Here is a 26,883-nt window from a genome sequence, read left to right as displayed (position 1 = left end):
ATTGGGTTAATTATATACACACTTATGTGGCTTGCAGTAAACAAACAGTAGTTTTATTCAAGATTAAACATTTAGACGACCACAGAATAGATGAACAGGCATTGGTCTAACACAAGGTTGCTTTTTCTGCTGCTGTCCCAGAGACCCACTATCAAGCGAAGCTTTAGCTCAACAAATTTACATGTATTTTTCTATGTACACAGATGTATGTATGCCTATAGATTATGCACACATATATACATGTGTATATGCTGTACATAAATACATAGACTGTCAGTTAGTCTCCTGCATAAAGTTTGCACCCTGGCAAAATGTTCAACTTTGGGTGTAGTTTTCTTGTACATGTAGAGATGTTTCCAAGACACCAATAGTAGTCTGCATATTCTCTGTTGTCCGAGCTGCATTTGTTCGTCATGAAAAATGAGTGTAATATTTGATCGTAGTCGTGTTAGTGACCCTCCGGACTAGAAGGCAGTGTTCCTAGTGGGTCATCGTGACCAGGAGCAGAGCAAGTAAGAAACCCCGGTCTAAAAATGGCAGCAGACAGACAAGTCCAACCAACTGAACCTGACAAAGGCACCGACAATACACAGATGTAGTCATCTTTTTTTTTTTAAAAATACACACATCAAATACAATATACCGCCTTGCAAATAGGCCATAGGAAAGAAAAAAAACATGAGAGTCAATTCCAGAAACAAGGATGCAAGTAGTACAATTACAGTTGAACTGTTCGTATGGCGAGCATAGACTATATTTCATCTGCCCACGCCTGTCGACCTCCCTTTGGAATGTTAGAAGGGATCATTTCTCTGGTGGTAAATGTAGGCAGGACTCGAGAGAGAATGCATCTGGCACTGAAGGTTGCGAAAAAAGACTCTCTTATTCGACGAGTGTATGCAGGAGGCAGTAGATTCCCACAATCCCTCTCACCGGCGATTTCAGTAAGACGGTGGGGAACGAGATGGAAAACAAAAAAGAAATAGTTGGTGGATGGAGAGTGTTGGATGAGACTCAGGGTTAGCACCAACTTTAGAGGTTTTTTTTGAACTGCGTGTCTCCGAGCATAGAAAGGTGGGGCTGTGTGCGTTTTGAGGATGAAACGGTGGAGAAGACAAGATAATGGTGATGGTGAGTGGGTGAATCAGAGACATGGGTGAACCTGGTGGGGGGGAGCTGAACAAGTGGTGGCATTTAATCACTCACCCAGCGTCCAATGGCCTCTACTGCATTTGCTTTAAAGGATAAGTTCACTCAAAATGAAAACTCGTAATTATCTTCCCACCATCTTGCCGATGGAAAGTTGGGGTGAAGTTACTTAGTCCACAAAACATTTCTGGAGCTTGACAGCAAGACAGAGTTCTCCTTCACAACTGCAGTATATGGGGACCAAAAGTATCGGTGTAATCTAAGTCTTGGAAAGCCCCCAAAATCCCAAATTGAATTCAAGAGGTGTATTTGTACTCTTCAGTACAGATGAGCTCGTGCACCCTCTTCAGACAGAGCGCTAACTCTTAGCAGCCACAGTGAAGGTTTTGGCTTAATAAAGGGTGAAAATAACTTATTTGGGATGCCGTGGCTTCCCCAGACTTGATTTAGCTGTATGGAGCCGTTCCATTTTATTTGGTTGTTTTCTTTTTTACATTTTAAAACAACTCTCTATAATACTTAAGTTGTTTAGTAGAATGGTGCCAACGCTGCCCAAGCTGCAGAAATGTTTTGTGGACAACAATAATTGACCATCGGCAAGAGTAGATGATAACTGAATTTTCAATTTTGGGTGAACTAATCCTTTAAGAGCTTTGAGTCGCTTTAGCGTACATGCACAATTTGTCTGGCTAGCAACCTGCACAGCTAACAATGGTTAGACTCTTTTCTTCTTATAGAATATAGCCTATACAGTTACTAAAAAGCTTGGGTATCCAGGCAATACTAAATTCTGCATATTGTGTGCTAAGGCTAAAGAGATTTAAGGTCTTTAGACTACTCAAAAGTCCCCCTTTTACTGTAAATCTATTTAAAAACTATTGGGCCCAGGTCTACGGACAAAAAGATCAGGGGTTAAACTGGGAGCGAGCAGGACAGAAACCAGCAGCCGACCAACACACAGTGAAATTACAGTATCATCAGATTTTATTTGGTTCATAAAGAGACAAAGAAAGCTTTTTTTTTTTTTTATTCTTTTCTTTTTACGGCGAGCCGAGCGAGCCCGCCTCCTCTCATTACGCCGGAGAAACGAATCCCAATTTAACCCCTGGGTTTTACATTCATGTGAGCGTGATAGCGTTTTAATAAAGACCGAACAAGTGACAAGACAGTCAAAACAGTTGCAAGGCTTCATGCAGTGCTACCTCATACAGATTTACATTGACTCTACTGTTGAGAGAACAGAATTATTCAAGCATTTTTCTAATAGTTGCGCAATGTTTTTCGTCGTGACTCTATTGATCGTGAAGTGAGTGCGTCCATCTTATTTCCAAACTAAAATGTAAGCTGTGATCTCCATGTACGTGTGGTCACATATACTATCTATGAGAAGCTAACGTGGTTTTGCGGCGTGACTCTAATTAGCCTCTTTGTCGTCGTGCTGCGGATTTTAAACTTAATCTCTAACACCGCCTGTTATGTGAGCCGTAACCGGTAGAAAGACTCCTTATGACTAAAGATATGAGCGCGTGTGAGTCTAAGAAAAAGCACAGACACTTGTTATGATTGTAACGCAAATCTGGTAGTCCTTACAAGCTTTTACATGCAGTTAATGGTTGGAGATGATATAGAGAAATCAGAAAACAATAAATACATTGTATAAAACATAATTTCATATCAATATATTAAAATACTATTTAAAATAATATCTTAGACAATATTGCAATATGAAATTGACCAATAAATAGTTGGTAGGCCTACACAGAGAAATATATATATATATTTAAGTATCTGTGTCCTTCATAGTTTTGCTGTTTTTGACTTAAATGATTTAAAGTTTTTCCAGATTTTTCCTCCCAGTGGGTACCAGTACAATCCAGCGAGCGAATACATTTTTCTTTTTTTTTCTTCTCCCCAACAATAATAACGATGAACTTACAGTACACAGTCCCATAATAAAGGTATACATACTGAATACAATATAAATGTCAAGACAGAAAAATAGAAAAATATCAATAGAAATCAAAAGTCAAATACATATCAGAGAAAGTATACGGAGTAAAGTGTACTTATGAGTCTGTGGTTCTTGTCGTAGCTGGAGCGTGTATTGGCTCTCATTGTTGGTATATTGGCTGTGGAACTGTACTTTGATCTTTTGTTTTTTTTCCAGTCCTGACACACACTCGCACACACACACACACGCACACACACACACACACACACACACAGACACAAGGTTACACACATCTGCCAATACAGACACATGCAATGGCACATATGCCGGCACAAGACCAGGTGTGCACTCACCCACACACTCATGCACACACACACACACACACACACACACACACACACACACACACACACACACACACACACACACAGCTCACATGACCGTGCAGCATTTGCAGGTCTGTTTCTTCTCCTTCTCCTTCTCCCCTTCCTCTCCGCCTCCGTTGGCCTTCTCTTTCTCCGCCATGCTCCCGTTGGGTGGAGCCTGTTCCGCTGTGGCCGCCTCTCCTCCCGCCTTCCCCTCCCCATCCTCGATGACAACGAACTCAGCCTTCACGTTGCCATCCACCCCTTCCATCCCCAGGGCCGTGCGGCTCTCCTGCTCCTCCTCCACGGTCTTGTAGCCCATGAACACCAGGGTGACGGGGTTGTCCGCGCTGGCCTGGTCGGGGCTGGGACCCAGCAGCTTGGCCTCAATCCCTGTCACCTCTCTCTTGGGGGTCTGACCGGAGGACTGCACTACTCCGTTCTCACCTATAGGGAGCACCAGAGCATCATTGAGAGGTTAGGAGGGTGCCAAAAGGAGAGCGGGTGATCAGTGTTAGTGAGAGGGACAAAGACAAGAAAGGAAATATTGTTTTAATGACCTCCGGTGGAGAGGAAAAATTTAATAGAGCAAATGAAAGAGCCATTATTAGCTTGCTCGCTCTTCATGACACAGGTGCTCAGGCTGCGTTGTCATGGTTTCTATGTGATCATACGTTGCCATGGGTACTGAACTTACCTCCATTTTCTTTGGCCACACCCTTTTTGGCTGGAGCGTCCGTCTCCAGCTCTTCTATCTCTTGCTCCAGCCTGTGTCAGAAACACACACACACACACACACACACACACACACACACAGAAAAATTCATTCAAATAAAGCTGTAATTCCTTCACACCATCGAGACTATAATAAAAACCCCAGATGCTCCTTTTTTATGGAGACACTGGAGTATGTGTCCCCTGTGTGGTCAGAGGTTTTTATTGAGCTTTTACTTTCAACCTTTGTAAATGTATTGCTTCAAGGAATTTACAGCGTACAGCTTTTGCACACCTTGACATTGACAGGTGCGTAGGAGAAGACACACATCAGGCACACAACACTTTGTAGGACACAGGACATATTAAGGACTTACCCCCATTTTCAGCCCCATTTACTGACCGTGCCCCCAAAACATACACATCTGTCTATGATAAAATAAATCTTGTCGCAGACCACAGGAGCTAATGTATGCACGCCTACAATTTCACCACTACAACCACAACATATTTGACCTGTGCAAAAGTAAGATAATGGACTTTCATGCTGACATGCAGGGGTTTTCAGACGCTGACCTGAGGATGACCTGCTCCAGGAGTTTGGTCTTGATCTCATCCTCCTGCAGACGCTTCTGGGTCTCCTCCTCCGCCGGAGCTCCGTCTAACAACCAGCGCTCCCTCAGTGCCTTCGACTGACAGGACAAACACAGACATGAGAATTATGAGAATGAGCAGAACGTTTTCCTTTTAATTTTTAAAAAGAAGAACACATTTAATGAAATCCCCATGTGGGTTTTTGTTATATGAGTTTGTTGTTGGCTTTAATGAAAAGAGCCTAAGCGGGTGGAGGACTTTGGATCAATAACCTTTCATCAAGAGCAGTTGATTAATTCATTAGCAGTAATTCAATCTCCCCAAAATGCCACCCCCATTTCTCACTCGGACATAAGGGTGATTTCTTTCAGAGGAGATTAGTGGCACTTTCGCTGAGAACGACAGGCCCTTTAGCTGACTGACAAAAAAAAAAAGAAAAGAAAAGTCCAGCACTGAGCGTGTCCGGCACGTCCCTGCAGACTGCCGCCTCTCACCAACTCTGTCACATATTTTCAGCTGCTGCCAACTTGTTGTTGCCAAGTGGACTATGGCGCCGAGCCAGGGCATCAAGGCCTCTGGCGCTGAATGGGAAAAATCTAAACTAAGATGTAATTATCCTATTATACGCAGTTAAGCATGGGATTGGAAATCTAGATAAAGTCAATGAGAGATTAAAAACAAATATAGTTTTAATCGGAAACCGCATCAAACACTTCCTGGAGGTTGATTATGATAATGAAGACGTACTCACGGACAAGTTGAGAGCGCTCTGTGACTAAATTTGTTAACTGTTAGTCTGATTACAATTACACCAGATAAGGCTAATTCCAGGACAAAATGATGAAATACTCCCATGTGAATAAAAACAAGCAACATGGGGGTAAAAATGCATTGTTCTGAGGTGGAGTTTTCACTTTATTATCCACTTTTTCACTATTTCATTCCATGTTTATTTCCTCCATCAATGTGCAAACAGCCCCGTGTTCTTATCTCGACTCCCCATCCACATTCCCTCCTGCTGATAAGCTAATATCAAAGCGAATACTTGGCATGCTTTGAGGTAAATATAACAGTGTGTCCTGCTCACAGCTGTTAGGCCGCGCAGTGAAAGACAACCGCGTATGGAAAAAAGTGCGAGAAAAAAATGGCTTTTCACGAGTTCGGCTGAGAAAAGAAATCTGGACCTGTGCTTGATGTGAATTCCTCTCCAGTGATGCAACCAGAATTTCAACAGCAAAACTCCCCCTGTTTTTTTTTTTTTTCCTCCTCGTACCCGACCACCGCCCCTTCCTGTCTCTCGCCTGCATCTCTATCCATCGTAGAGTTCATGAACTTTGTGGTTTACGTCGCGCTGAATATTGCAGTAAATGTCAGGATTTATTTCCCTCAATTTCAAATCTGTGTTTATCTTTTTTTGTCTGTTCGAGGGGCCTGTCGCTCTGCTTTGGCTCTTACTCTTACTCTTACTTTCCCCCCACATTAAGTAACTCGGCTACAGACGCCCAGCTGCACGGAGCCTTAAAAGCGCGCGCGCACACACACACACACACACACACACACACACTCACACGGTGTAATTTAACACTGTTCATACCCCGGCCCTGCACGGTCTCATGGGCACTGAATCTAACTCTGCTTCCCTCTTTCTCTCTCTCTCTCTATGTCTGTCTCTACTCTCTCAATCTTTTGCTCACTCTCTGGCCACACCCTACTACCCTAACGCCTGACATCACTTAGTGTACTCACTCATGCGTACACACAAGCGCGCGCACACACACACACACACACACACACACACGCCGGTCTGCATGAGCAGTCGTAAAGCTGGTGCGCTAAAGTTACGTCTCTCTCTCCATTGTTCTTTGGAGTAAAAAAGCTGCTAACGTAGCAGACAAAGGGCGGAATTGTGATGCAGGCGTACACACACACACACACACACACACACACACACACGCATCCAAATGCACCGGGCAGCTGTTTGGCAAAAGAGCTCCGCTTCGAAACTCATTCGGCTGTTTATCTGTCGCTCTACAAAATTCACATCTAAAACGTTTTTATCATTCTTCTGTCATGAGTTGAAAGAATAGTTCAAGCTTTAGAAGTGCTGGTAGTCAGATTTTGTGAGCCGCCTCGACCTAATTTTTCTGCTTTTTGCTGAAACACGTGTTACCTGTGACAGACATGCATTGATCAGCGGAAGCACAGGTTTTGGCTGGACGGTCGCAGGGACTAGAGGACGAGGGTTGGGATAAGACTAGTACTAATCCATCTTGATTTAAGGCTGCGTCTGGCTAATGTCTGGTACCGGGGAAACGAAATGCACGAAATGGGGCTCGGGCCGGCCAAACAAACGGGAAAAAGTTGTGTGCCAACGTCTTTACAGAGACCTGTCTCCACCACAAGATCTGCAGTCGAAGGGTCGACTGTGTTCTTAGGCAACAGAGCACAAAGCGAGGAGAGAGGGGGACTCTGTGTTTACGCCAATGATGCTTGGTGCTCAAATGCAGTCAAAGTTGATGGGCAGTGTATACCAGATGTCAGACCTTTAATTTGAAGACGGGACCATAATTTTATCATATCTTGATTTATCTATATGCTGTACATGAAAATAACTGCATATGTGTTTGTATAGCATGACGGAAGTACACACTTTCTTTCCCATATGCAACCCTATGTTGTATAATTACAAAAAAGGTTTACATTTTTGTTAAGCTAAGCTAAGCTAACAGGTTGCTGGCTTCATATGCTTCATGTGGACTGCACAGACCCGAGGCACTGACTGCTAGAAGGCAACTAGCCAGCAACTAAGCACATTTTCTTAAAAGACATGTGAGACCATATGTGTCAACGTAAGGTTTTATCAGAATGTATCCATAACTTATAAGCTCACCAATAAACTGTGTGTTTTACATACTGCGATACATGTCGACACTCACAGGTTTTCATTAAAGGGAGGAATCATCTCTGCTATGACTCGCTAATTGAAAACAGAACTCCTGCGAAAGAGTTCTGTAACAACATTGTATTACGTCATTGCACAATTTTGTCTGCGCTGTAATAGTGCGACTGTGTGTGTGTGTGTGTGTGTGTTTGTGTGACCCTGCATTAGTGCGATTTAATGGTGGGGCAGGTACACGCTTATAAAAAGTGTGGCGTGTAAACGGAGACATTTATTGGGTTTTCCACATGAACGCCGCCTCTGGAAAAGCCATACTCGCTGTGGTTCGCACAAAGAGCCTTCTAATGCTCCTGTACAGCATGATTACACTTCCCCTCAGCGTGTCCGTGTGTGTGTGTGTGTGTGTGTCAGTGTGTGATACGAAAGTGGGGTGCGGTGGGTGTAAGAGCTGTTTCCTGTTGGTGGGAGTGGGACAAAAATCTGTTTCCTCTGCCAAAGCCCCTCGCATTGTCTGAGGCTTCTGTGTTCTTTTATGAAGCGACGCACACACAAAAACGAACACACACACACACACACACACACTTACAAAGGTTTGCTCTGAAAATAGAAAAAAGTGGGAGCACGCAAGGCCAACAGCGCAGGTCACAGACACTTTGGCCCACACACACACACACACACACACACACACACATCTGCACACCGCAACCTTTCGCTCGTATCTGTGACCTGCTGGATTGTCCCGGGCCGAAATAGCTTTGATAGTGCTGACACATGCGCTGACAAAAGCCTTGGCTCTGATATAACGAGTGTGTGTCCGCGTGCACGCAGCTTTGAATGCGTGTGTTTTTTAGGGAGTGTGTGTGTGTGTGTGTGTGTGTGTGTGTATAAACAGCATGTGGAGGATCGGCCGGTGTTATCTGGTGTCCATTCTGAACATTCCGTGACAGCAGTAGTCAGGGAGTATCTAACAATGTGGGGGTGATACATTTGAAAAGGAGTCGAGTCTCACGTTAAGTTTATTTGACGAAAATCACAGAACTGAGTGGAAGTGTTCCTGGGAAGCTGTCTGCTAAGAGTAGAGGGAGAGGCTTGTAGGAGGGGGGGGGGGGTCACATTCCACCCAGAAAGACTTCTACTATCAGCGACCCCAGAACAGTTCAAACAAAGTGTTCTCCGAGGATGTCAAATACAGCTCTAGGTGCAAATATACCCACCCCGATTTGATATCCTTTCCACGCATTATGGTCGAATATGCAAATTAAAGTGAGGTGACGATGATCAACAATGTGTATATAAAGACAGCAAAAATGTTCGTCATGGCTGCAAGGATATTTTAAATCAACCTTGGCATTGTTTTTCACAGTAAAAGACAAAGGGACAAAGGGGGGGGGGGGGGGGGTACGTTTGTCCTGTAACCAAACAGGATGGACAGTTTTGCTTAGCAACAGATGACGAGTTTCAGTTCTCTGATGATTCAGTGTGTGTGTGTGTCGCGACAGCCATGATGAATACAGGTAAAGGTGTGCGTTATGATGTCACTGTCAAGGACCCGACTCCGAATCAAGACAAAATAGAGGGGTTACCTGGAAACATGTATCCCAAGACCACCGCTGAGGACATGAAAGTATGAAGGTTGTGAAGCTTGTCCAAATCTTTACACAGTCTTGTCCCCTGTGTGCAAAGGTTTGGACGAGCTCTGACAGTGTCCAAGTACGATTAAATCTCAATATCGCACTATTTGTTTTGTTCTCAAATCTGCATAATGGCCCATGAGGACAGTGTGAGTTTGACTGGCACTCCACCTGTTTTAAGACCATATCTTGCCTTCATTTCAAGGCTTTATTCTCATATATACCCAAGTACACCGATAGTATTCCCGCAAGAAACAGGGCATGAGCTAAATGATTATGCCTACAGAGTGTGTGCGTGCGTGTGTGTGGGTGTGTGTGTGTGTGTGTACCTTGAGATGCTGGAGTTGCCGTCGGTCATCATCCAGCTGCCTCCTCTTGTTTTCAATCTCTGTCTGCCTCTTCCTCTTCTCCTGTTACAACAACGTCCACACATTACGATTAATAGCGATACTGAGAGCATCATGAATGAGGTGTTTTTATAGAACACTTCGCTGTTCTTAACAGTCCCCTGGTGCCCCGAGCTCCCACTTTGGACCGCTAACCAAGCTGAAGTGCGGCTAGAGTAAATTCTTTCATGCCCGCACCTTTAAAAAACGTATTATCATACCACGTCAAGTGCTTTTAAAGGACATTCCTGATGTACTTTTCGCTGTCTTTGGCGTAAATCTGGAATTGCTGTGTGAATTCTGTTGAGTTATTGTGTTGTAAAACTACCCGCAACAAACAGTTTTAAGTTTAAGTAGCTGCGGCTTCTACCGCTAAAGAGACAAAATGTAGCTTCCCGGAGAAAGGTAACTGACAGCTGAGTCCCGTCCCCAGTTACATTTTGATGTGTGAGCAAGTATTTAATGATCTAATGTCTATACGGTGCAGAGGCGGGGATACTGTGCGTCTTGAGAGACACGGGAAAAGCAAACGGAAGAGAGACGCTGAGAGAGAGAGAGACGGAGGATGGCAGTGGGCTGTAGCTACTGCATTAGCGTTCAATGTCCTCTAATGGGTGAAGGAGATGGGATCTAAAAGGTTGGGTCATTAAGAAGGGCGGTCAGATCCCGACAAGCAGCAATGATTTGTTGTCTCTCCGACCATCAGCGTGCCCTGATGTGCACTCTGCATGCGAATGTGTGTGTGTGCGTGTGTGTGTTCAGAGAGAACTTACAGCGATGGCCTGGAGTCTCTCCTCTTGTGACACCTCAGCCATCCTGAAGGAGAAGAAAGAGACAGACAGAAAGACAGCGTCAGAACCACACCGGACCACCGACCTGAGACATCACCCGCTGTGACAAACAGCTCTCCTCGGCCGTTGCATTCGCTCCCCAGCCATTTACCTTCCAACGGCTTCCCTGAGACCGAGGTTAAACGTCTGTCTGTTTGCACTATATCAGTGTCTCTTTCCTGTCAGGGAGAGTCAGCGAGCGCATGCTAATGCGCTAGCCGGGCGCTGCAGGAGATTCCTGCCCTAATGGGTTCCAGATCTGAGCTCCAGGATGGACGGAGGGAGAGCTGAGGCAAGAGTGGAAGGACTGCAACTGTTGCTCCACTGAGAAGGGGACGAAGCTGTCACAGCAACGTGCTCCCTCAAAAATCACATATCTCACGTCGAATCATTTCTTTTACCACGTGTAGTTAATGGCTGACATCGCTTCCAAGTAGAACATTGTTCCTGACCTCTCACATCAGTCAAGGATTGGCATATCATCCGGAATGACATTCCTAGAGGAACCAGTTTCCACTACACCTTCCTTTGGAGGGGGACATTTACTGGAGAGCACCCAAAGCCATGATCTCACTCAACTAACACTGTGCGTAATACACCGCATAGTATTATGATGCAAGTGTTGTGCCTCTCTGCACAAGCGTCTTCTTTTTTAAAACTAAATTCAATGAAATTCTTTTTTGCTGCACTTGAGTTCTGAAACACACAGTTCAAGCTTCTGAGTCGCGCAGATTTGCCTCTTCATTTATTTCACATCTTTGCAAAGTGAATATCTTTGAGTTTTTTTCCCACCGCCAGTCAGACAAAAGGAGACGTTCGGAGATGTCTACTTCAACGTCTATCGCAGTTTTCTGATATTTCAGAGACACAATGGTTCAGTGACTACTTGAGAATCTCCGACTCTCTCCTGAAAGTAATAGCGACAGGCGGCCAAATGAAGTGAAAAATAAGGATTTCTCGGAGAAACATTTTTGACAATGCAAGTGCGCAACTCAACAAAGCGCACGACAAAGATCTACTTTAAATCAGAACAATCAATTTAGAGAAAAAGAAGAGAACCGCTCTGTCTCTGACTTTGACTTGTGCCTCCAGGTGTGTGTTTTTTTCTGGAGGTGTTCTATGAAGCGCACCAAAGTGGCAACAACATCTCAGCAGCAGTGGCCTTTTTTTCCAGCCCCGGACTGGAAGTGCATCACAACACATATGGGATTCTCGTTTCTCCGCGCCGGTTCCAAAACCAAGCTCTTACAAAAGAGCTACGGCGACAACAACAACTCCACACAACTCCCCACACACCCTTCTCCGGTGCCGGTTTTAAAAAAATGCATTAAAACGGCTTGATCGTGTCACTCCTCCTCCCGCTGAGTGGCGAGCACACCCACTGTCGCTGCTTAACATTTGCTTGCATCATGTCCCTACTGGGTACTCACAAAGCTCGGATTGTGAGCGTATCAATAGAGCGAATCCCTCCTATCCTTATCTCGCTGTAGGCTCTCGTCTGAACACTACACTTTAATTTACCCCACAGAGGCATGCGACGCGACAACACAAGGCGCCTCTTGGAATATAAAGACGCACACATTCCCTGACATACTTGTTAGCACGCTGTCCAACCACAGAGGCTGCACAGGACTGATGAAAAAACCTCAGGGGGTGTATTATGGAAGTGTTAGGTTGGGGTTATTCTGTAACATGCTGGATTTATGTACATATATCTGGCGCACACACACACACACACACACACACACATTCAAACGCCCCACACTGCTCATTGCTCTCCCACCGAGCCGCATCATCACATGGACACCCTTTGGAAGAAAAAAAAGTTCAAAAACCACAATCATCTGATCAACCCCCGAAGTACAGCGCACACACGCTGTACTGTCTAGACACATTCTTTCTAATTTTCGCCTTTCCCACTCATCCAGCACAAACAGGAAGGAGGCAAAAAAAAAAAAACATCTGGAGAAGCAACGAGTAAAATCGGGCCGAATGAGAGAAGCCGACCAAGTCTCATTCATTAACGGATAATAAAATCAAAAAAACCTCCTTCCCTTCCCAGCCCTCAGGTAAGAGAGGAGGGCAGGGCATCTGGACTCATCTGGATCAGTTCAGCGGTGGTATGAAAGGAGGCCTGCAAGCTACGGCTGACCATCCTGACCCGGGAAGAAGAAGAAGAAGGTGGCTGTGCGCATCGGCAGAGACGAGGCGGAACACACCCACAGCGACGCAAGAAGAAGAAAGAGATTCCCCTATTGCCACAAACGGCCACACTCAGAACAGTCTGAGTCTTTAACCCTGATATACATGTTATTCCTCGACAGGCAGACACCGCACAGAGACTAGAGTCACATGATTTAAGGTTAATTGATGTTAAATAGAGTTAATTAACGTTGGATTCATCAGATGGGAATAAGTCCTGACTCAAAATGAATGTGTCATGTGAGCACTAGCAGCTCAATAGCTCTCTGTTAGCACAGTTGTTGTACTCGTGTGCTAATAGTGTTTATTGTTTTCTTGTTTCATAGTAGAACCACACACTAATACCCACCATCCCATACCACAGTGGTTACATTCTCCCAACCAGCTACATAATGTCAGAACTAGCACTTAAATTAACCTAAAAATGAAGCTCTCACTAGAGATCTTTGCCTCAGTAAATAGCCTAAAATCATCAATAAGTCTATGCCTGAATGTTTGCTCTTCAATTTGTAAATGCTCTTCAATTGAAGGTCCACCTACTAGCCTGTTCCAGAGCTTTCAAATGTTTAAGATCGCATCCTGACAGCTTGCCAAGCTCCATCTAGTTTCGAGATTTGGTTGCAAATTCAGCAAAAAGCGACTTTAGGTGACCTTGCGTTGAGGTTCCAACAGGACCAACCGGGGGCTAAGTGTTCAGACTCCCGTAAAGCTTGTCCCAAGCACTCACACCTGAGTGTCAGTGTTCATCCTGCAGCTGTGATGAATTTTTAAGATGCGTCGGGGAAAAAAAATATGTCCACCTTGTTGGAACACTGAGAGCCCGTGTCCTGCTGCCTCTCTCATAAATTATGAACAAAACGGGGAAGGAGACGAGAGCAGACACAAAAGACAGGCATCTTTTGCGGCATGGTCAGAAGAGTAATTACATTTATGGCCCGAGAAAAAGGAAGACATCCAGGGAGGGCCGGCAGCTGCTCACAGACACATATCGAGACGGATAAATACCGGAGTAATAGATCAACATTATCAGACAGGCGGGACCGAGGGAGGAAGAGGTCCTCGTCATCATACCAACAACAAACCGAGACGAGGGATGTTTTCGTCGATATTTCAAAGCAGGTGCAGAGGAAAGTCGAGGAAACGGACTAATGACCGGCCCTTATTCCCTGCTGAGTGCGCTGCTGCTGTGGCCTTTCCAGGAACACATTAGCTGCCTGCGTAGAGCACCAGCTAATAGCATTGTGCTCATGGTCCTCTGGCACCAGCAGTCTTAACACACTCTCTATCAGGCCCTGAAAGTGATTACCTTAATGCCTACGGAGCTGAATGAATAATAATCCCGCTGAGCATCTTTGTTGATTGATATCATGTTGGTCTAAAGCCCAGCCAGGATTTAAAGACTCTCCTCTTCAAGGTGATGGGAAGTGGTTTTGGCAGGCTGCTTCAAACCAAATTTAGATTTATACGCTACTGTGTTACTACTACATTGTACAAAATTGTCCTTGCAGTAACAAAAAAGAAAAAACAACACTTTTGAAACTTTTAATGCGTGTAAAAACTGACAAAGTCCGTTCCGGCCAATTGCCCTAATATGTTCTGAAAAGTCGGAGAACTGCTGGATGAATTATTAACGCCACACAGTCTGGGAGCGAAAAGGTCAGCAAGTACATGTTGTACTGACCCGCTCATCAGCCCGGTCGCACTGTGGCGTCAGGACAGCCACGAGCCACCCCTCTATGTGTCTGTCTGTCTGTCTGTCTGTCTGTCTGTGGCATGAGTGGCAGATTACACCACTTCTCATCACCGCTAATCTGGGATTATCTTAAACAAACACCGAAAAACCACCTGGAGCTGGACACACACGCAGCGTACTGGACTCATCCCGCCTCCCACGCTCGCACAGATTGTTTTTTAAAGCTTTTTTTTTTTTTTTTTTTTTTTTACAGCATCTGTGCTTCATTATATAGTAAACACTTCAAATGCACAATGCCTGAACGGATCTAACACCTACAGCATTACAACCACATGGGATGCCCCTCAGGTTGATGAAGAAGAATTCAGGGGTTCTCCCCGCTGTAGGTGCAGCACCAAAGTCCTTCTGGGCACAACTTAAAATGGATGAATGTGAAATCACTGTGGAGAGAATCAAAACTAACTAAAGGACTCTTCTTCGATCTCATCTTGCGATTGTAGTTGGTTCCCAGTGGACTTCATTAACAAGTTTCGTCTTAAAGCGTTTCGGGTGTTGTTTATTTATTATCTGCTCGAGCTTTTCTTACACAGATAAGGGGCAATAATGAGTGGTCCAAGAGTCTATAAAAAAACCATGCCAACTATATGTGCACTTAAGTCTTCGATAAGCCATGAGCAAAGTGCTGGAATGATTAAATCAAACAGAGGTTTTGTGAGATTCTACGTTTTTCTTACTATCAACAAAGTCCATGAAAGTCCAGAACCAACCTGTTGTGTTGGCAGTCAACGTTTTTTTGCAAACCGCTGACCCGTCTGTTCGCGTCACCGTTTACCTGACTTCCACATCGGTATCTATTCGAAACACATCGATGAGCCACGTTATCATACTGCCCGACGTGTTCCTTCATTTTGATGAACACAGGCACTGTAGTTTGACTTGAGCCTATTCCTTAAACAGCATCCCGCTGCCCTAAAAACTCACCGAATTCCACAGCTGAAAATAGTAACCGTTAAATACACCGCTCTAGTTTGAGTAACGTTTGCATAACACTAGCTGTCTGAGCCACTGGTGTTGTAGTTTTAAGAAATGTAATTTTAAAAAATGGTGAATATAGTATATTACTGGCTGTCGTATATGAACTGCTGGCTTGCTCGCCAATTACAAACCTTTCCTATTTACCCGCCTTACAGTCAGGGTGTAAGGAACGCTATTAAGCCAAACGAGCAAATTAAAGACATTAAGTGACTCATTCAGATTTTTCTACTATTCATATTAAAATGAATTGCCTTGAAAATAGCCTCTGCAGGTTCCAGTTATACGGCGCTGGCTTTTTGTGAGAGAGAAAATGCGCAGGTGTTAATTCACAGCAGCAAGAACCTTTTAACGGATAAAGTGCAGCTATAATGAAAGTCCCCAGCACACACACACACACACACACACACACACACACTTAAACAAAACTAAATGTAGAAATGAAATGAAACTGAGAGGCAGAAAATAGAGGTCAGGGACAAATCAAATGACTAACTGCTACTATTATTTACTCACTTAGAATCTGGAAAGATGCAACCAATATAGGGATTTTTCTGGCATCACATACACTAGCGCAAAAAACAAAAACCCAACAACACTGTCTGGCACAAAAATGTTTTCCTCTCCAGAAAAGAAGGATGACTGTGAGAATGACTCTCTCAGGCTTAATGACCCAGAACCTGCATTAGAACGCTGAGAGAGAGTCTGCGAGAGGAAGCTAATCTCAAATCCCCTTCACACTCGCTGTGTTGGAGTGGCACTTCTTTCTCCTTCTCTCTAGCTCCTCACTTCCACGGCTTCCTTCCTTCGGGGCCAAAAGAGCACAGGGACAACAATGCCCCACCCCTCTCTTTCTGCCACACATGCGCGCACACACACACACACACACAGACTCCTCCACCGCCGCGCACACATATTTGGATCCTTCTATCCGAGGCGCAACGCGGAATCCTGCCAAACGTAAACAGTCCGTTGCCAATAAAAACCGGAGGAAGTCCGCTGAGGTCACATGTTAGTATTCCAGGGGTCAGAGGGTTAAAGCTCCATTCCCCCCCACCAGAGGACGACCATAAATAACAGCTCTGTCAGTACAGAAGAGAGTGAAATACTGTGCAACAGCCATGCTGAGAGGACAAACGATGAGCCACACACAGACCGAGACACGTGCTGCGGGACGAGGAGGTCAGAGAGGAGTGAGAGTCAGTCAGAGCTGTCATTCTGAATATTTTCTCTCTTGATTTCAAAAAGTTCTGATATAGTCCTAAACTTACATAACATTGTGGGATTTACAAGAGACAAATCAAAGAGATAGAGGCCAAAACATCGTGATACAGACGTGTGTAAGCATTAGTCAGGCCTCAAACATCCCTGACCCTCGACTACCTGTAGCACACCTACTGTAAACACCTCCAGACCCTCCCAGTGTGTACACAGCCTTTGGCGTGCAAGTTGAACTAAGCTAAGACAACCCCGGTGACATCACTGTTTTAACAGTTATGAGTCGTACTGTTCGGAACCCTTTGGACGCCACTATACTGTGTATTTCATCAAAAAGATCTGGTTTAGTCTCTGGACAGGGATTGTCTGCATCGCCCGGTTTTTGTGTAACTTCGTGACAGCTGAGAGCAACCGGCCCCGGGGTGCGTAGGTGTGACGGAGGGCCTTCGTGCAAGCAGCAACGAAGAGGCGTGTGTTTTTCAGAAAGCGGTGGCGTGGCTGGAGATGTGGCCAACATCTCGAGGACGATCCAGATGTAAATTCCCCCGTTCGTGCACAAAACTGACAAATGAGTAGATGTGTGACGAGTGCAAAAAAGGACTTTCTCACCCCTCCACACCTGAGCAAACGCTGCCGCAAGCTGGTGTGATCGTTGGAGTTTTGAGATTTGGAAAAGTTACACAAAGGACTGAACGCACCCGCCCCGATTCTGATATCGGTGCGGTGTGTGGATAAAGGATTGTTAAAGGTCAATATAATAATGATTATTTAGCCCAAATGCTAGCAAAACAAAGGTTGCATGTTTCAGTACAGCAGCAGTTTTTTTTCGGTCTAATGCGTTCATAATTGCATTTTATAACCAACAACCTTATGGATGAAGCTATCTTTTATAAAACTGACTTTCATTTTCGTATAAATTATCTCAGTTCATGTTTAAAGCCTCCATGCTGACGATGATGTATGCCCCTTCGTGACTGGTGGAGGCTGTCGGAGCTCGGTTCTGCCGATTTGCGAAAACTCCTCAGCGATTATTCTGTCGACCTCTAGAGAACAGGGTTTCAAGACACCATTCAACACCCGACAGGCAGCTTACAGTTCTCACATCTCCCAAAAACCCCTTTTTTCTTGTCCTGCCTCTCGCAACTCGCAACCCTGCGTCTCCTCTTCTCCTCCTCCCCAACCTCATCTTTTATCCTCCTCCTCCTCCTCCTCCACTCCGCCTCATGTTTGCCTTCCTTCACTTGACCACACTCGACCGCCGCTACTTCCGCAACAATTAACCTTTATACTGTGAATCTGTAGAGTGGTGCTTTACGCTTGTTAATTTCTTATACAGTATATCCAGGGGAACGACTGCTGAGTCTACAGCTCCTGTGACGCTTTTATCGATTCCCGTGTTTTGATCACAGAGGTCAGAACACGGCTCTGGCTTGTAGACCGGAGAAAAACACGCACACAGACAGCAACTACCGGTGTCACGGATAGGTCTAACGGTTCGGTTGCGCTGCTCAGAGAATCTAAATTTGGGCAACAAGGTTGAGCAGCGAGAAACATGGCCGATAGTGATATAAAGGCCTCTCAGCTCCACACCTGGCGAACCATCTGTTCTGATGTGGAAGCAGCGTGTTTTTTAAGACGGGAAGGCGCAAAGTTACAAAGACAGCATGGATGGATGCAGAAGGTTGTGAGCATCTGGCCACGAGAGAAGAGGGTATAAAAGATTCATTTGTGTGCGGCAACAACATTACACGCTGCTAAATGTTAAATGGGTGCATTCATTCAGTGCTATTATCCGAAGCGATTCCAATTTACCTCACCAGTTGACGCACAAACACATCGATGAGCACTTCGCGATGCGGATACCAGGAGCAGCTGGGGATTGAACCGCAACCCTATGATCAATGGACAACCTGCTTTACCTCCTGAGCCACGGTCTCCAATGCTAGTTTCGTAATGCTACAGAGAGCACACTCGAAAGCGAGCAGAGAAAGAAACTCAGGGCACTGAAAAAGTATTACACATCTGTCCATGACCACAACAGAAAAACTGCAATGGAGTGGGACGCATGCGTGGGCTGTACTATGATGTAGAGCTGCGAATACTTGTCAGTGACTCAATTGACAGAATTGCAAACTGTTAAGATGAAGGATTAATCGGTTTTTAATTATTTTTTTCCCATGCAACAATGCCAAATATTCACTGGTTCCAGCTCGAATGAAAATGAGTTGCCAACTATTGTGATAATTAATAATCGCAGTCGTTTTGTCAAGCCAAGTTGTCACATGTTTGCTGATTCCAGCATCTCAAAACGCATCTCTTTGTCATTTATGATTGTAACGAAGAGTCATTAGGTTTTTGGACTGTTGGTTTGCGACTTCAGGACGTCACTTTGGGCAGGTGATCATCGATCGTGAAAATAATCGGCAGTCCTCCTGAATTCAATCAAGCCTATATTTACCTCTAGATTTTGGCAAATGCATTATTTCCTGAGAATTTAAATGCCCTTGCAGTGTTAAAGTAAGTGAGAATACAATTCCTGGATCTGACTATTTATCCGGATCCACACCAAAAGTTAAAGGGGTATAAATCGGGGTTGAGATCTATGCTCCATCAAAGTTTTGTTGAAATCTGTTAAGTAGTTTTTGTGTAATCCTGCTTACAAACCAACCAACCAGACATGGCTTTGGGTCGTGGATGTTCAGTTGGACAAAAGATGCAAGATGAAGACTTCACTTTTGGCTCTGGGGAACTGTGGTGAGCATATTATACAATTATTACTATAATTATTTTTGACATTTTATAGACTGCACAATGAAAATGACCCGCAGATTAATCAATAATGAAAATAATTGCTGGACGCAGCCCTTCTAACCCTGATCCCTGTGTATCTGGATGCTCTCTCCCTGCTACTGTTGCCACAGAATTGCTAACACAAGAGCGACTGGCTCTTTACAAAGTGTCCTTTGTGTGGCGTGCTCTCATGTGCCCGGGTTTAAATGTACATATAGGCTCCCCATAGCAACAAAAAGTCCTGAAATGTGAACGCAGTGTCCTAACGCATGAATAGCACATTAGGAATTTATCACCTGATTGTTGCTTAATTACAAAAAAGTTGCACAAAACGATACAAATGCCCGCTTGTGTCTCCAACTGCTGGCTTAAACATACTCCAAGAAGTATACAGGTTGGCGGCTTTCATGATTATTGACTTGTTCCTCAGTCTGCGTCTCTTTGTGAAAACAATACAGCAGCATTAGCATCAACATGGCCTGCTGACAGCGCGGCTTTTACGTTTACAGCCGGTCAATGCCTATAGTGGACTGTCTCCTATGTCCTGGTGTGCTCTCCGGTCAATCAGCAAAACGCTACACGTCCGGACATAGGAAGCCTTACGGACTTGCATTACTGCGAGCAGCCTCTCAACGTTAACACAGGAACCATAAGGCCAAATAGGTGCCTTCCCTTATGGCAACATCCCAATCCCCACTTAAGGCCCTCGAGAGGCTCAGGAACTGTTTATGCTAAGTATGTTTGTCCAATATCACACTCTCCGATCCCTTTAAAAAAACATACGCTTAATCTCCAAGCGGGAGAAGACCTTGTATTAATTCTCCCCCCCTGCTGTCCCCAAATGTGATGCGTGTTGGGTTCAGGTTATCTACAGTGCACAAAGAGATGGATGATTCCCCTCCCGCCGCTTATCAATAGTGCTTTTGATACGATCTTTCGCAAAACAACAACACTGCTGATCGTCATATGAGCGCGTGGGCGCACGCTTTCGGGAGGGGTATGCATAAGACACACACATACTGCCGAGCACATTTCCCTCCCGAGATTAAAACGACTTAGAGGGCTAAAAATGACAGTTTATCAGAAGACACACTATCTGCTGGGAAGAGAGTGCAAGAAAAAAAACAAATCCTCTCTCGTCTTATCTGTCATGACAAAGCAGCGAGGAGGTGGGGGGGAGGAGGAGGGGTGGTTGTAATGAGAGATAGTCTGAAAAAAGAAAAGTGACTATCCAGGAGGAAAAGAGGAGGCCGAGATTAATAGAAAGAGAGAAAAAAAAGAAGACAGAGACGTAAAAGGGCACGGTGGAGTGAATCACGTCGTCAAAATAATATCTCACATCTCTACAATCTGCCCAGATGTTGCTCCTTATCGCTCTGTATGTATGCTGAGCGAGCGTTCACTTCCACTTCCTCTTTTTCACCCTACAATACCATCTTTCAGCACAAAACTGAGGCCGACTGCGAGGGCCTCTGTAATGCGTGACATTCATTTTTCTTGACGAGCATGCCGATGTGATTTTATAACCACCGCGTAGATGGCTTCTTAATGACAGCAGGGTCAGTGAGTGTAATTAGTAGTATCCATCACTCCGGGGCTACTCGCTCAGGGCAGGATATGAACCCGTGAGAAGCCTGTTATTCTCTGGTAATGATGTTGTACCAGCCACTTCTGCCCCTGAAACTCTGGCAAACTGCTATCATAAACACAACAGCAGTGCGATGTTAAAAATAAAATATTTGCCTTCCTGTAGAAGTCCCCTTTTGACCCCTCAGCATTATCATTGAAACCGCATTAGCAGATTTTCTTCTTTTTCTGACTCGAGGGCAACGGAAGCGAGCCTTAAATAAAACCCTGAGATAAGAACACCTCTAAAGTGGATAAGACGAACGTGTCAGCATACAGTAGCTTAGGTTCACTTCCAGCAGAAACAGGGCACCTTCAGCATTCATATGGAGATGATGAATGTAAGTTAGATATTATTTGAGCTCTGTTTTGGTCTCCACCAACTCGGAAATAGGGTTGAAAAGTGTGAAGACGTAAAGTTATGTTATGTAAGCTGAGTTACATAAATTACGTAACAAAATTGATGTGTTTGATTGTTAGAACTCGAGTGTGGTTTTGTAATTGCTGTTTGGTAATGTGGGTTTTTTTACGGTGTGTTGTTGCATGGCTGTCTGGTGTATGTACTGACGGGTACGGTGCTGTGAAAAAAAATGTCCCCTTGGGATAATAAAGTCTATTTTAAAGGTGCCTATTTTATCTAGAACTCCCAAGCATGATACTTCATTCATGCGTTTCAAAACGTCCTAAAGTCAAAAAATGTCTTACTATGTAAAACATTGTGACAGCAAGCTTTATTTTGAAAGTCTTACTGGACCGTGAGGCCCATCACTTACAAAGTTCGGAGTAAGAACATGCTGGTAATGACAGACATTCAAATGTCTTAATGTAAGTGGGATGTTTTTGAGAAGGAACCAAAGTGTTTCAACCATTTTAAGCACGTTATGACTGGATATTTGTAAGAAAACCGTTGTTGGGACGATCTCCAGCCGTGTTTGTGACGACCAAAACAAGTATTTCGAGCCAGAACATGATCCTTTCCTGAACCTAACCAATTGGTTTTGTATGTTTCTCTTTCATTTGGTGATGGGCCGGTAGCATTCAGCTGCCTTCTGTGTTAATGGGGAAGGTGGGACTGAACCAAAATAGGTGTGCTGGGAAAACCGAAACAACAGGCTAAAAGAAGCTAAAACTGTCTGAAGAGCTGAGGGGAACTGTAGAGCAGGGTGCTAATTCTTAAAAAAGAAAACACCTTTCTCATATGAGTAGCAAAGTGATCTTATGCTAATTCAACAGTAGTGAGTATAGCTGCTTTAATCTTTTTGCATTACTATCAGCAACAACACTGATGTCTCTTGGATGTCTCCTGTGCCTAATTTAAAATGTGTTTATCAGGGCAGTTAGTGACTTTGCTATTTTCGGTCTTTCACTTCCAGGAGGGGCTCAATATCACCAGTTCTGCTCACTGAGGGTGACTGGTAGAGCAACAGATCCCTTCAGAGCTTACTAAAGGGCACTTTGACTATAGTTAGTTGATGTTAAAAAGTGTCTCTCATTCACATGTTGCATCATTTTTCATTGCCAGTCCAAGATTAGGATGAATGACCTTCCTGTTACCAGCCCATTTCCCCCTATCTAAATTGGTGAAAGCAGATCCATCCCAGTGACCAGGCTGCCAGGCCAGGAGACAGCCCTCAACACACACACACACACACACACACACACACACACACACACACACACACACACACACACACACACACCATCTTTTTTTTTCTCTCCTTGCATGCATTCATGCATACAAGGCTGCACATGTGCAAACACACACGGACACATAGCCACACCAACACACACAAAAACACACACACAGAGAAATGTGACTGTCCAGAGTCATAATGCCACATGATGATTGGGTGGAAAAGACAAGTGCTGTCAGCTCTACTGCGAGTCGCTGACACAACACAGAGCAGTCGACCGGATATAGACCCTCAGCTCGCACGCTGCCAGGCTGGGGCCTAACGTGGACTTAACATGTCTCGCTCATACAATAAAATGACAGAACAGACAACAAACAGCGTTCAGAGATGTGCTGATATCGTAATTCATCCGCCCGTATTGTATTTGTACCGGTTCAACCCTGCAATCTTCTCACAGATTCAGTCTTCTGGTGTGATTACTGCCCATATTCTCACGACTAAGATGATTAATGTGATGCTTTAATTACTGCCTCAGAGATCGGATTGTGTGTTATTGAGCTTTTGGCAATCAACAATAACCACCTCCACCAAGTTGTACAACAAAGGCTCACGTACGTGATCTAACAAAGTAGAAGTTGTGATTCATAAGAAACAAGAGAGCTGTGATTCCTAACAGTCATCTTGTTGTTTCCCGTTTAACTGAATACTGTCCATCATAAATATTGTCCTATCTTGTACACGGATCAGAAAATGGCAACAAAGAGCCAAAATCTTGCTAGTACTGAAAAAATTTAAAGGATAAGTTCACCCAAAAATGAAAATGAAGTCATTATCCCGACACGACGTTCGGTGAACGTCGGGTGAAGTTTCGTCGTCCGCAGAACATTTCTGGAGCTTCACAGCAAAACAGCGCTGTAGCATTCTCCTAAACAACTGAAGCAGAGGGACTTGAGATACAGCTAGTCCGACCTAAACCAAGACTCCAGGAAACCAGAGATCCCACATTGATTTGAAAAGACGTTCCTGAATCCTCTATATAGCTTTTAAGATAAGCTCTGAAGTGGGTGCATGAGCTTGACCGCGCGCCGAGGATGTCAATAACGTCCTTTTCAAATAAATGTGGGGTCTTTGGTTTTCTGGACTCTTGGGTTACTCAAGGCAAGCTGTATGAAGACATTTTACCAGTTTTTTGGGGGGGGATATTGTTTTTTTCTTTCTTTTTAAAGCAACAACTCATAACTTTCTGGAGAAACATAGTTGATTTTTGATTCTCATCCCCGGGTCTTCAGATTGGGTTTGCGTCTGACCCGAGCTGTCAACCCAAGCCGTCCGTAATTGACGATTTGAGGTTGACACTCAACGATCAACTATGTTTCTCCAGGAAGTTACACTTGGTTGCTTCAACGCTGTTTCACTTTGAAGCTACAGAAATGTTTTGTGCACTACGAATCTTCATCCAACCTTTTCATTGGCACTGTTGAACTGTTCCTTTAAGCGTCACACCAAAAAATGCATCATTCATTGCTCTAAGGCCCTGGAATCAAGTCACTTTGGCCTTTTATCTTGACATCAACACTCATATTCACACCTGCTCTGCCACCTTTTGAGGGACCTATCGTGGAAGGACAGCCTGCACTTATTTTCCCACCATTTTCCAGGAATCAAACAGGTGTCACTGCTCCGAACGCGGAGGAAAAACAAAAAGAGTCGACGACCTCGCGTCCGTTCTTCGAGGACTCGCACGAAACCTCCTCTCAGAAATCCGATTGGGCGTGTTCTGTTTACAGACCCAGCCGTCATCGCGAAACTTCTTGTCAACAAAAGATGTTGCTCACAACAGTCACGTCCAAGAAAGCCGGGGGCAGAAAAAAAACAAACAACAATGACCGCGAGACCAAACAAAAACACTCTTTGTCTGGTTGTGCCTGTACCTGCTGTGTTCAAACACAATCGGACAAAAAAGAAGCAAAATCAGGAGTCGGTCCAGTTGATATTGTTCTGTTTGGTGACAGGAAAGGAGAGCACGCACACACATACACACACACACGCACACACACACACACACACGGGCCTACGTGATATTGTGACACAGGAGCCAGACATGGCAACCTGAGCTGAATCTGAGCTCCAACCTCAGGCAGCCTGGTGATGCACCGGTCTCATTCTCTGCTATCCTAAACCCAAAGTGCCTGGTCCACTGCACAGTGTGAATTCCAGACAGGAGTATGTAATGGCCAAGGGTTTTTTTTTTTTTTTCTTCTTTCTTTTTTTTTTTCAGCTCATGCGCGCCATGTTGGAGCAGCAGACTGCTCACATCACAACACACCATAGAATGCCCTGTTACTCTCCTCTCTCCTCTTCCCGCACAGCCTGGAACCAGTCAGCATCCCTCACCCATGCGGTGACTGCCACGCACGGGCTGGCGCCACTGGAAATCCACCGTCGAGGCGCAATAACAAAAAAAAAAATAATAATAAAAAAAGACATCCTGAAAAAAGACTCTCACTGGCAACACGGATCGATGGTACATGATGATGGATCAGAGCGTAAACATGTCGTCCTGTTACACCTGTCGGGGGGCCCATCACGGCTCGACAGTGCAGTACAGTGAAACAGGCCTCTGGGCTTTTAATACAAGGGATGTTGACATGACATAATAAGAACGCAGCCGAATCGAACCAGCGCTGGGCTTTAACGTGAGGTGTTATTGAAGGGATTTGCATGTGCGCGCCTTTGAAGGGATGCTGCGCCTTGGATGTTTGTATCCTCACATTAACGCGACCGCCGTGTTTACAGGAAGACATCCCACCAGCACAGCCGATATTTCCCCCCCGCATTTTTCTTTTATGTCCCCTTGTCTCCATCCCTCTGTCATCCCTTTGAAAAGGATGCTGCCCGGGGCTTGGGAGCTTAAATATTGCGCCGCTGCACAGCCCCAACCGCTGGACAAATCGCCAAAAGCAGGTCAGGGGAAAACCGCGGACGTGAGCTCCGCAGCGCACACTGTGTGGGGTTTTAAAAAAATATATATATATAAATCACGACTTACTCAGTTGCAGATCCCTGTCGCTTCCCGCCACAGACAGACGTCTTCCGAACAGGGTGTCTCCTTGTTTATCTCTGAGCGTCAAATTCGGGATACTCTAACGCCTCCCTTCCTCTCCTCCTCCTCCTCCTCCTCCACCTCCTCCTCCTTTGGCTGGCACCCCTCCTGTTACTGCCGAGGTGATGCCGTGGGCAGCCCGAGCGCGCAGCCTTATAATATTAATAACAATAACACTAAGAGAGCGATGTTTTGGTTTTTTCCCCCTCCCGAGCGACAAGGACGCACGACGCACTTGGCTCTGCCCACCGCCCCCCCTCGGTTGGAGATCTCCTGGGCGCCGGGGCGTCGTCTGAAGCAGGTTGTAGTCTAGTTAGTGTGTGTGAGAGAGAGCCTGGTATGTTAAGGGGAGTGGGAGAGGAGAGCGAGAGAGAGGGGAAAGGATACGCCTCCCCCTGCCTTGTGGAGATAAAGGGGGCCCTGGCTGCCGCGCGTTGACGGAGATATGAGTCCTCCTCTCCAAACGGGGGCCCTGCTGGCTCTCCTCCAGCCTTATCATATGACGTCCAAGGAACCAGGCTGTCTGCCACAGGGCTGCAGAGAGGAGCGGCGTACGCGCAGCCTCGACATTGGGATCAAATGGAGAGGAGAATAGGGGCCATTATTCCAGCCCTCTCCCGCCCCACTTCTCCATCTAGTGGTGGGAAAGGCTCAATGTCAAGACTTTCCTCACGAGTCACTCTGTTACATAAATAACTCCAGGCTCTGGGAAAAGAGCCTAACCCGGAGCGATTGTGATTCTGAGCCGGAAGCTTTAGAGCGTATTTATTTATTTGTTATAAATACATTTAAAAAGAAAATACACCGAATGAATCACAGTGATGCATATTTTTTTTTCCAATTATTTTATTTTGGTTGCACGCTAGAGTCGACTATTATTATCTGACCCAAATTATTCTCTCACATCTGCATCCTCTTGGGGTCGATATTATTTTGCACCTGCAGCCTGAGTCCAGCAGATGGCGCGCGCGCTCCAGATATGCTGTCAGTCCAGGTTTGCTGTCTGGGAATCTTGTGCATTTGTCAGCTCACCTGTGATGGGTCAGACGAGGAAATGGATTTTATT

General features: G+C 45.0%; 1 protein-coding gene across 1 annotated transcript; it reads right to left on the bottom strand.

The window, feature by feature from the left end:
• Positions 1-27: 27 nt before the first annotated feature.
• On the bottom strand, positions 28-26,461 carry palm1b (paralemmin 1b). The gene is made up of 6 exons (XM_030444043.1): positions 25,764-26,461; positions 10,463-10,505; positions 9,633-9,713; positions 4,756-4,871; positions 4,163-4,233; positions 28-3,912 (listed from the first exon to the last, which is right to left on the bottom strand). Exons 2-6 carry the CDS (start codon positions 10,502-10,504, stop codon positions 3,533-3,535), a joined length of 690 nt encoding a protein of 229 aa, XP_030299903.1. The 5' UTR covers position 10,505; positions 25,764-26,461; the 3' UTR covers positions 28-3,532.
• Positions 26,462-26,883: the final 422 nt, after the last annotated feature.

The sequence above is a fragment of the Sparus aurata genome, chromosome 16, assembly GCF_900880675.1.
Source record: "Sparus aurata chromosome 16, fSpaAur1.1, whole genome shotgun sequence".
In the NCBI taxonomy this organism is placed as follows: Eukaryota; Metazoa; Chordata; class Actinopteri; order Spariformes; family Sparidae; genus Sparus; species Sparus aurata.
Note: the sequence above shows the minus strand (reverse complement) of the source record. Positions and strands in the feature narration are given on the sequence as shown.